The sequence below is a fragment of the Pelodiscus sinensis genome, chromosome 2, assembly GCF_052426305.1.
Source record: "Pelodiscus sinensis isolate ZL-2025 chromosome 2, ASM5242630v1, whole genome shotgun sequence".
Taxonomy (NCBI): domain Eukaryota; kingdom Metazoa; phylum Chordata; order Testudines; family Trionychidae; genus Pelodiscus; species Pelodiscus sinensis.
In genome coordinates, this window is record NC_143053.1 from 140,878,183 (window position 1) to 140,890,286 (window position 12,104).

The window sequence follows — 12,104 nt, forward strand, 5'->3', positions numbered from 1 at the left end:
AGTAATAAAAGACAAAATGGAAGCTCACTGATGCATAAAGCTGCACTCCATACTTTCAGCCCAGAAAGGAAAAAAATGAAAACAAAGAGGCATACTGGGTATTTAATTGTTAAGACTTGATTATTACATAGCAGTTTTCATCCCAAAAATCTCAGAATGCTGGATAGAGGAAAGTAAGTATTACAAAGTAGCAACATGTAATTCTGAGTTTACTGACAGGCAGGAATAGAATCTTGGCGGCATCACTCCTAGTTCAGCGTACTAGACACTGCACTGCATTCCTACTTCAGATGTGCTTTGAGGTATGACTTCTATGACCATCTTCATTCATATATTTCATGCCTCTTTCTTACTTGGTAGATGGAGCCATAACACTGTCTAATCACTACTAGAGTGAAATACGAAGTAGAAATACCCAAGAAAGCTTTTTTTAAATTCCAAAGCAGGTTGTGAGGTAGGGACTTTGAGCATGTGCTATCATTAATGTTACATGGTTTTCATTATAAATGCTTTAAAAAAAATCCCACAAATTTTACAAAAGCATTCATATTTAAGAAGCAACCGGTCATTCTCTTTTCCTGGAGGGCACAAAATCTTGTAATTTTGGTAGGAAGAACTATTGTAATAAAAAAAGTACTTTGAAAAGTAGCAGGACTACAGCCAAAAGTAGGGGACTGATACTGGTCAGTCATTGAAGACTTTGATCAGTAATTTGCCTTTGCTATTTTGGGGGAGAGGGGGAGAGGGGGAATATTATCAAGTCTAAATATAATGTTTACTGAGTATGCTAAGTTGGGTACTGCTAAGATTTTAAGCATATGCATAATACCCCTTTAATCTGACTACTCCTTTCTCCTCCAGTTCTGAATGTGGACTGTTATGTTGAATGTGAACAAAATCATCTTATGTAAAGCTATCTTAATATTAGGCAAAGGAAAGATTTGCAGGCATGGAAAACAGTGCTCCTCAATTTTAGAATTTCTGCATTTTTTTGCATTACACAATATACAGTAAATATTATGCTTTAATTGAAACAAGTTATGTTTTACTGTGAAGACAGGGCCCAGAACAAGTCAACAGAAAACGCATAAAGATGGCATACTCCAATATCACGGTTATACAACTGAACTCCAATTTGTTAAGCTTAAAACAGGAATTGCATGTATCCCTGTCTTCTTTTTCTGTTTAGTGTTAACATCTCATAGAATCTAAAGTCAGAAGGAACCATCAGGATCATCTAATATCACTCTCCTGCACGTTGCAGGCCACAGACATGCACACACTCCTAAAACAGACCCATAACCTCTGGCTGAGTTACTGAAGTTCTCAAATAATGGTTTAAAGATTTCAGCTTACAGAGAATTCACCTCTATTTTCTTCCCTCTGAATGCAAGGTTAATACTGTTTTAATGTATTAAACATTTAGGTGCACATTTAATGCAAATGCTTGCTCACCTTGAGCTGGACTGAGACTCTCTCACAAGTCCTTGACCCAGGGGAAATGAAGTTTGTTTTGGTATTCATATTATAAAAAGTCTTGATGTATTTTGAGGTAAAAACTAGTGATTTCTTCACTGCAATCGTGTTGCAACAGCTCTGGCTAATTCTGCTTGTTGATTAACATCCACAGATGGCAAGTGTGGGTCCCCCAACCCTCCTACAAAATATGACTACTATTGAGTACCCAAGGTGGTTACTACCTTAACTCCTATGGCCAGCCACATTCTTGATCTGTAATGATTAGGATGGGTTTGAGTCAGGCACTTGGATTTCATTTCATAGCCTGAAGTGGTCATTTTGTTTTGAGCTAGGACAAATCTGTGTCAAAACAGTAGGCATATTAGACAGTCTACCCTCAAAGCACTCTAAAAATTTTATGGTGTAATCACTATGGGGGGGGGGGGGAGAATTCCTTTGACAATGAGTGATTTGGTGGCTCATGAAAAACTTTTGTTCTCCATCCCTTGGAGCACTCTTCTCAGGCTCAGCCCTCACAGGTCATCTTGATTAACAAGTTAATCTGCAACCAGGAAAGTAAACTGAAGGTGGGTGGAGCTCTGGTGACAGAACTGTTTGAATCTGATCACAGACTTGCAGATAACATCATACAGGAGTTCACACTACAGGCAGTCCCCAACTCACGCGGATCCGAGGATCCGCACTTGATCCGCACTTACGAACGTCGCTTTTCTCGCCCCGGAGCTCGCAGGTGGCAGGACCGCCCAGAACGCAGTGGTCCCGCCACCACGTACTCTGGGGCGAGAAAAGCTGCTCCGGGTCTCCCTGGTGTGCTGGGGGGGACTCCCCAGCACAGCAGGGAGACCCGAGCAAAGCCGCACAGGCGGCGGACCCCGCTGCCCGTGCGGCTTTGCTCCTTTGCCCCAGAGCAAAGCCACATAGGCGGCGGGACCCCGCTGTCCATGCGGCTTTGCTCCTGTCTCCCTGCTGTGCACAGCAGGGAGACAGGAGCAAAGCCGCAGAGGCAGGGGACCCCGCCGCCCAGGGACTCCCCCAGCACAGCAGGGAGACAGGAGCAAAGCCGCAGAGGCGGCGGGACCTCTGCGCCTCCGTGGCTTTGCTCGGGTCTCCCTGGTCTGCTGGGGGGGAGGGGGCGCAGCTAGTGCGCCCCCCCTCCCCCCCCAGCAGACCAGGCTTTTGTTGCGGGACGCCTGGGGTAGAGCAGTTGGGGTGCTGCCGGGTTGGTCCTGTGGGGACCTACCCGGCAGTGCCCCAGCTGTTCTGTTCCAGGAGTCCAGATTCAGACGCTGTTGAAACTGATCAGCGGCTGATTCCAGGAAGCTGGGGGCAGAGCAATTCTGCCTAGGGCTTCCTGTAGTCAGCCGCTGGTCAGTTTCAGCAGCGGCTGAATCTGGAGCCAGTTCCGACTTACATACAAATTCAACTTAAGAACAAACCTATAGTCCCTATCTTGTACGTAACCCGGGGACTGCCTGTATATAAAAGGTTACAGATTCTCCCTGCATTAATTCATGTCCAAAACAGAACACATCTTTGAGGAAAATATCCAATATTGATTTGAAAATTTCTAGTAATCAGTTGTTTAAAAGATCTTTAATATACTTCTGATTTTGTGGAGAATAGGATAAGGTTCTTTGCTTTTTACTACAGCTTCTTTTAAATCTTAAAACAGATATAGCTCAAGTGAACAGCTTGGTTCTCTGCAGCTGTCCCTGCTCATTGGCAGATTACATTACCTCCTACTTTGAGGAAAATGCCTATTTTATCAGGGGGGAGGGCTCGGAGGGGGGACGACTGTTTAGTTTTAACAAGAATATCCATGAGAAGATGAAACAATATTTCATCTGTTTTAGTTCTAGCCAAGAGTGCTCCACAGGGCTGAGGAATTTTAGTGCTATGACCTGCATCCACATCCTTCCTGGCTGCTTAGCCCATTTCTAGTGGAATCGGTCAGTGCATCCAATGGCAGGCTGCCAACTTCTTAAATACATCCTATGCTGTTGTGGAATTACCTGTTCATTTATGAATCATGCTATTTTGTGTGTTTACACATCATATGATCTTCTTGAGTTTTGTGAATTTTTGTTTTTATATAAAAATGTGTACTCTGATAAAAGTCTCACATTTAAAGTAATAGAGAATACTCAGTAGGTAAGGGAACAGTGGAATATGGGAACAGTGGAATATGGGAGGAAACTGTGCAGAAGCAAAATGAAAAATAGGAGACTGGGGAAGAAGTTGCAGTCATAAGGCAGGAGAATTAGAGAAATCTAGTATAGCAGTTCCCCCACCTCAAATATTCCAAGCAGCCAGCGCACGGAGATACAAACTGTATATAAATTTAAGGTTGAATTTTGAACCTAAAGTCAACACAAATTGGGGATGGGCTATTTACCCTTGTGATTAAAACAAATGAAAAGCCACATATTAACTTTCTGAAATCTTATTTGAGCCATCCATCGTTTGATTATAATCTGACTAACTGTTGCTACGTGTTTCAACTTTCATTTACATTTAAGATTGAACATTGTAACAAAATAGCTATCTTAGATGCCTTATTTTCTTTGACTTTTCTTAATCTGGATAGGATACAGAAAATGCTCTGTCTTCTAATAACCGATGAAGATCAAGTGTTTCCACTGATACGCAGATCAGATGCTTTTCATACCATTGATGACAAGGTGATGTACCTCAAGGCAGAAGGATGAAGCTGCCCTTTGTGGTTCTTACCATCTCAGAATGCCTTCTAGAATTTCTGTTAGGCAATGGTGACAAGAAGATGTAGTGAAGTCATATGAACCAGAGGAGCGGGGTTTGTCAACTAGGTGCTAATTTCTTTTGCAACCTGGGAATCTCACTAAAATTCCAAATTTGTTTTAGCACTTTTATAGATAGTTAGAACAGCTGCTCTTCATTTGCTTCTGACCAGGAGGATAAATCATCTCTCTATAACTTCAAGACCTGATTACTGTAATATATTCAATGTAAACAACACAGTCAAAATCTGTACTTAACCCAGAATGCTGCAGTAGGCTTGAGCTAAATATCTCATTGTGAGCATATTACAATGATGCTTTATAAGCTTCACTGTCCTCCTTTGGGTTTTGGTGTGGCATTTATTGGCACTATTATTGACCTATGAAGTCAAAAAAGGATGAAGCGCTACCTAATGACAAACCACCTCTGTTCATGTCATACTACTACAGTTAATTTCAGCAGTGGCACAAAATCTCAATATGAGAAGGCGCTGATAGCATAGCTTTATTTATGAGGACCTCTTGGCTTTGGAATTTACATCCCAGCACTTGGTCCAAAAATAGCACATTTATTCATTTTCAGGGCATGCTCATCTCCTTATGCAGGATTTTTGAGAGAGATTTTGCTTGATGGCAACATTAGAAAGTGGTACTTTCCCCCACGCTTTTTTGCAGATTTGGGGTTTCACATTTGCTAATGTTTTAAAGCAAACTGTACAGAGTGCCTAGAGCATCAGATACACTGTTAAATTATTACAGTTACAAAATGGGAAAACAGCTTGTAAATGACTACTAGTTTGTGTTTTAGTAAGTTTGATCAGGACAAGACTACAAAAGACTATCAACTTATTACAGCGGGTTAGAATGATATATTGAAACTTTACTTTAAAAAAGTGAAGCAGTGCACTATGTGCTAGCATTTTAGCTAATAGACCACTTTGAAGAGTAACACTTTCTGGTAATGTAAACGACTGAAGAAGGGGGAAAACAAACAACTTACAATATCACTGCCAGAGAGTGATGAAACAGAAGAGGCAGATGAGCCAGAGGACAAATGTTGGGTACTAGTTAATGACAAAGTCAAGTGTTGCTTGAAAGGTGATTCAGAGCCTCTCTTCTGTTGTTCTGTACTGCAGGGAGTTATGTGCTCTCTCACTTTTGTTCTACTGTCTGTTGATAAAAAATATAATTTAGAAGCATGATACCCCATCACCTTTTAATTTAGTATTCCCAGAGTTTCATAAACTGGTATTAAAAGCATCCAATAGCAAGAGTCGCAGGCTAGGTCTATATCGTCCTGCTGTTTGGATTTTATGGGAATGAGTAACTGCGTGCAACAAAGTGCTATGCTGTCTTCACATGGAAGTTACATTATGGGAATGAACTAAAACCTTTTAGTTCATGCCTGAAACATCCATACATGGGAGTTTCAGTGCAGCACTATGGTGCGCAGTTATTCACACCCCCATAGTCCAAACTGCAAAGCCACATACACAAGTCCTCCATCTTGAAATAAAATTCTGCAGTAATTTCTCATGCTCCTGAATTTAGTGACTAGCCCAGGACAAAGAACTTGCTTTTACATCTCTATTGATCAAATAAAGTTCTTTTCTATGTTTCTCAGATAGTATTTCAGTAATTTGAAACTAATGAGATAAATTGCTGTACTTACCAATATCAGGTGACAGACTACTTTTGCCTCCCCATGTCTTTTTAATCCATGCTCTGTAGTCAATCACTTCTTGCGTCACTTTGATAATTCTACCTAACGTGCTAGAAACAAAGTAATATTTGTAAACCAATATAAACATTTAGTGGGGAAAAAAAGAGGTTAGATATTCAAAAAACTCTATTTTACATTAACTACTACTCAAGTGAACTAGATTGATTTAAGATTTAAAGAGATGATAAGGCAGTAACCAAGGTATTACTTTAGCTTCCATGACTTAAGTTAGCTTACTATTCAGATTTGGTCACTGGAAATGCAGAGTTTTTACCAAGCGGAATTTATTGCATTTCCTACCTTTACTAGTGTTAGCGATACCATGGTTGGAATGGGCTCAGTGTCAGAAACACAAATTTCAACCAAACTTGTCTGTAGTAACACCTTTAATATTAAAAATATTTGTACTTGATAACAAGGACATTTCACTGGTTACAAGCATTCCCTACAGAAACTATGTAATCATGGCTTCCTTATATCTTTCATGGAGTCTAAATCAGACCATAAGGAATTTATGGGGTACAAACCTCAAAGTTAATACAGATCTTAGTCTCATACGGATTTTGAAACTGAAAGACTTTCACTCTTTTGCCAAAAATCATTGCCTTTTCAAAAAAAAGGGGGAATTAAAAGATATACAATCCCTACAAATAATGTACAGTATTAACATCCAGCACACAGCTCCTTGGAGACACCAGGAAGAGAGGAAAAACTGATGTAAATGGTGTGTGATTGCTTGGCCAGTGAACATCAAGCAGAATTAAATTTCTGGCAACTAAATTATTTACATTCATTAAATTTTTGACATTCAGACTTCAGAGATAACAACTTCAAATTTCTCTGATGACCCAAGTGACCTAAAGAGGTTTGAGGAAGTAACAAGAGGGGCTGCTAGAATGGCCAATTGCGGCAAGGAGGACCATATAAAAGAAGCAGCAGAACAGTGCAGCAGATAGTTGCTGCTTGAAGCTGAAGAAGAAAAAAACTTCATACCTAGCTTAAAGAGCAGCAGGACCATGGACAGCTAAGTGAAAGCAGGGAGCAAGAGGCTCCTGCTTGGCTACTTAGGACTGAGTAGGAACTGAGCATGGAGAAAGCCACAAGACAGGGAGGAAGCTTTGGGACAGTGTTCCTTCAAATTCTTCCCACCCATGTGAGGAATGAATTTTGTTACTTGCACCAATATGAAAGTTGTGTGTGACATCAAGGAGGCCAAAGGACTCAGAGTATGGGCGAGAGGGCTCAGAGCTAGGGACAAGGGGTTTGGGTGCAGGCTCTATGCCTAGCTGGAACAGAAGCAAGGCCATGGACAGCTAAGTGGGGGCAGAAAGCAGAGGCATAAGAGGTCGCCTGCCTGGCCTCTAGGACGGAGCAGCAGTAAAAGAGCTACTAATTTGCTGCTATGACTGAGTAGGGACTCAGCCCAAGGGAGGAAGCTCCAGGGATATCGTCCCATACTAGGACTACTTATGAAGATTGAGCAATGAATGGCTAGAGAGATATCGCCAGAGAGGTATTGCGATAGGTCCTGGTGGACTATAAACCTCAAAAGAAGTCTGTTCTGGTTCATAGGCAGTGCGACAGACTGTGATGGAGGGCTGAGTAGTTGGGGGCAGGGAAGAGAGTCTGAGAACTGCCAAAAAAGATAGTCAGAACTAAAAGAATGACGACACACCCACTAGAGAGGTGCTCAAGAGAGGTGGGTGCCAATCCTATAACATTAAGGCTATGTCTAGGCTACAGGTTTTTGTTTTTTTTTAAGAGGCCTTTTTTCAAAAAAAACTTCCCTTACATCTAGAATGCCGCCACATTCTTTCGAAATTAAATCAAAAGAACAGGCGGTTTTTTCGAAAGCAGTAAACGTCATTTTACAAGGAAGAACGCCTTTTTTCGAAAGAGCTCTTAAAAAAAAAAAAAAAAAAAAAAGGCGTTCTTGAACGCAAACAGGGCTTTTTCAAAAGAGGGCATCCAGATTGCCTGGGTGCTCTCTTTCGAAAAAATTGATCGCTTTTTCAAAAAAAAGTGGTGGTTGTCTATATGATCTCTTTCGAAATAAACTTTTTTGAAAGATTGTTTCAAAAAAGCTTCTTCAAAAGAAGTGTGTAGTCTAGATGTACCCTAAGACTTCAATGTGTGGTCCACAAACCCAAACTACAGAATTTCAAAAGGGGTCTGTACCTCCATTTGAAAAGCTTTAAGGGTCAGCAAATGAAAAAGATTGAACCACTGTACTAAAGAATAGTCTTATCCTCCCTACTTCACACCTGCCCTCAATCTTCATGCCTTTTTACGGTAGCTTTTTTCCCTTTAGGTAAGTATTAAACCACTTGCAGGAGACCCAGAAATGTGAACAATTTTGTGGAAGACAGCAGAGCAGCTCATATTTTCTGCTGAAAGTAGAATAATGGAGGCATATATCCACATCTAGTCTTTCAAAGCATACTGCAACTTTCACTGAAATTTTCCAGCATAACAATTCCTCTTATTATTCAGGGGTAACTCCCCATATAGACCCTTATTCCATAACTAGTGGTATAATTATACTCATAATTATGCCAATAAGTTTCCCCATGTAGATAAGCCTTAAGCAAGAGCCTTCAGCAGTGCTGCCTGCAATTTGTCCTGAGAGATTTACTTCAACACATTCATGGATGCAATGTCCATTTGGAGCTGCAAACGTACAAAGCTTAGACGACTCATCAGCACTTTGAAGTAAAGTGCTACATACTTTACATGAATTATAAATATCAAATCTTAAAGATTAATAACATTTAAAGGACAATAAAAAATAGTACATATACATTTATAGCCATTTGAAAATTGTATATCAAGCATGAATAATGTCATCTTAGTGATTTATGAAAGCAATATTAAAACCGGGGAACACTGGCCTAGTTCTGTTCAGATGGTCTCTGAGCTAGCACTCCTACTGCACATGCCCAAATATGCCACTGAACTTAAGAAAACAGTGCACACTGCTGAATTAATATTTAAAGTATTTTGCTCAAGGAAAGGAAGAAGAGGATATACCCAGCACAGAGACCAGCATACCTATTGGCTTTCACCCATGTGGAGGAAAGTGAGATACAAGAATAAAAGTCCCTAACTCTGACCAGATTTCTTAGCCAGCCTACCATATTTCCTTAAATAGCCGCTTCAAGTCATATGCTACAAAATATGCATTCTTACAATACAAAGTTTAGTATGAAGACATCTGTGCAAATTTTAGCATTTTCATATATTTCTATTTGATTACATCTACACATGCATATTTTAAAAAACAGACTGTTACCTCTCAGAATCTCTATTTGGATATGATCTTGCCAGTGGCAATAGTGCACGACTAAGAACAATGTAGGCATAATCAAAAACTTGTTTCACTTGCATGGCACCATAAGAACTTCTACCAACGTCGTTTCCTGCAATAATGTGACAATCATCAGTTGACATGTTTTTAAATAGGATCCAGAAAATTCCTGAGTCTGAAAACTCAATACCAAAGAAGCTTCACCCACAAATACCCTCAACTCTGCAGAGGCCAGGAAATATGGATGGTGAGAGTTGATTAACTGTAGATCTCATGTTGAAAATTTATTCTAGCATACAAAAAGCGTGCCAATAAAACTGCCAAATTGAATTAGAGTAGCCAGTTGAGTAACTATAGTCATTTTAAGAATGCCAATTTTTATGATGTAAAAAACTCAATCCCAATAAAAATGCTTAGAGTAAAACCCGTAACAAATTTTCAAGTAAACCCTGTTAACAGCACCTTAAATCTACTCTGTGTTATTTGTATAGGAAAGTATCTGAAATATTTTAGACGATCTATTACTGTGAATAATAAAGTACAGTAGAACCCTGTAGACCAGGGGTCTCCAAACTACGGCCCGCGGGCCGGATGCGGCCCGCGAGGCCCTCTCATCCGGCCCGTGGAGACCGTCCCTGGGGCGCCACCGAACGGGCCCTTCTTGCCGCGGTGGGGGGGCCCTGTCAGGGGTGTGCGGCGTGAGCGCCGCGCCGGGGCAGGAGAAGCGGGCCGCTCCAATGACAAGCGGCCGCGCGGCGGCAAACGGCGCAGAGGCGGGGGTTAGCACGGGCGGCGTTCCCCCGCCCAGACTGACAGGGCAGCCGGCCAATCAGGGGGCAGGATGGGCGGTGGTGGTAACGCCCGCCCGGGGACGTGCGGGGGAACGTGAACCCCCGCGGGAACTTTAAAAAGGTGACCCCTGATTTAAATCGATATTAAATTCTTTCAGATCTCTCCTAAAACACCAGATCTAGTGCCTAAAATCAGCTTCTAGGTGAGGAAAAATGTTAATTTTTAATGCTTCATTTGTCCCTTGCTCCTTTTAAGTATTTTTCTCACTCTCTGGATTTCTTCTCGCTGGCCTGAAGGGTGAGTTTTCCCCAGTGCATTAATGCAGTGCCCCATAGCATGTGCCTGGCATGCTGCTAATTTGTTTTTGGAACAAGTACAGGCCAACAACTTGACGCACTTTCAGCAGTGCAAGGTCTTCATGGCTGAAGCAACAGCTGAGTTCCCCACGTCTGAAATATGTGAAGAACAATTTGAGAACAAACTTGTCCGATGATAATCTCAGGTCACTGTTGATGTTAGGGACAACAAATCTAAAGCCAGAAATGTCTGCTATTTTGGCATCCAGGAAACAATTTCACCATTCACACTAATACAGGTGTTCATGTGTAGTGTATCAATGTGTTATTAAATAATAACTGAATAAAATAATATTAAATAAATAATTAAAAACAACATCCATGTTTTGATTGTTTTTTATTTGGACCTCAAGTGTGTAGTCGGCCCCCGAACTGCTGTTTGATAGTTAATGCGGCCCTCGGGCTGAAAAGTTTGGAGACCCCTGCTGTAGACTGATTTCATCTCCTTTTCAATCAGCAGTTTCAGTTACTTTGGGGTTCACTGCCTCACCTGTTCTTACTTGATCTGCACTAACTGGAAGACTTAATATGCTACAAAGATTAAAAAGCAAAACAATTAGGGGAGCAGATGTCTATACATTAGATAGGGAACAGCCATAATCTGCCAGCTATTGTAGCATAATCAAGAAAACTGAAAACCAACAAAAGAGGAGGTTACTCACCTGTGCAGTAACTGACATTCCTCGAGATGAGTGTCCCTGTGGGTGCTCCACTCAGGTCAAGGTTAGTCCTAGCGCCTTTGATTGGAGATTTTCTCAGCAGTGCCTCCCTTCCTCCCCCGGGCTGGGCGCCCACTTTGCCTGCCTGACAAGCTGTCAGAGTATAATAGCATGTGCATGGTCCGGGCTCTTCAGTTCATTCTCTACAATGGACAAGTTCATATCCGAAGTAGAGGGGAGGAGGGTGGGTAGTGGAGCACCCACAGGGACACTCATCTCGAATAACATCAGTTACTGCACAGGTGAGTAACCTCCTCTTCTCCTTTGAGAGATGTCCCTGGGGGTGCTCCACTCAGGTGACTAAGCAGTGTCCCTTAGGACAGTAGGGGCTTTGAATCAGGCTGGAAGGTTGCAGACAAAAAAGCTATGCCCAATCTAGTGTCAGACGCAGTGTTCTTTAAGAGGGCATAGTGTTGTGCAAATGTGAGATTTGATGCCCATGCAGCTGCCTTGCACATGTTGACAAGGGGAACTCTGCGTAAGAAGGCTGTAGACATGGAGACTGAACATGTAGTATGCGCTCTGATGGAGTCAGGAGGCTGAATTTGTTTGAAATGGTAGTACAGGCAGTCCCCGGGTTACGTACAAGATAGGGACTGTAGGTTTGTTCTTAAGTTGAATCTGTATGTAAGTCAGAACTGGCGTCCAGATTCAGCCGCTGCTGAAACTGACCAGCAGCTGACTACAGGAAGCCCGAGGCAGAGTTGCTCTGCCCCAGGCTTCCTGGAATCAGCCGCTGATCAGTTTCAACAGACTGAATCTGGACGCCAGTTCTTACATACAGATTCAACTTAAGAAACCCAGGCGTCCCCAAGTCAGCTGCTGCTGAAACTGATCAGCGGCTGATTCCAGGAAGCCCGGGGCAGAGCAACTCTGCCTCGGGCTTCCTGTAGTCAGCGCTGGTCAGTTTCAGCAGCGGCTGACTTGGGGATGCCTGGGGCAGAGCAGCTTGGGTGCTGCTGGGTTGCTCCA

At 42.1% G+C, this 12,104-nt stretch overlaps 1 protein-coding gene across 7 annotated transcripts in view; it reads right to left on the reverse strand.

Moving 5' to 3' along the window:
* TENT4A (terminal nucleotidyltransferase 4A) overlaps positions 1-12,104 on the reverse strand; it is a 95,008-nt gene that overhangs the window by 21,868 nt on the left and 61,036 nt on the right. For all 7 annotated transcript variants that reach the window (XM_006127302.5, XM_006127299.5, XM_006127298.5 and 4 more), the window contains 3 exons: positions 9,251-9,377; positions 5,908-6,008; positions 5,236-5,405 (listed from right to left, as the gene is read on the reverse strand). In XM_006127302.5, coding sequence (XP_006127364.3) covers positions 5,236-5,405; positions 5,908-6,008; positions 9,251-9,377 — 398 coding nt within the window. The remainder of the gene's footprint in view (positions 1-5,235; positions 5,406-5,907; positions 6,009-9,250; positions 9,378-12,104) is intronic.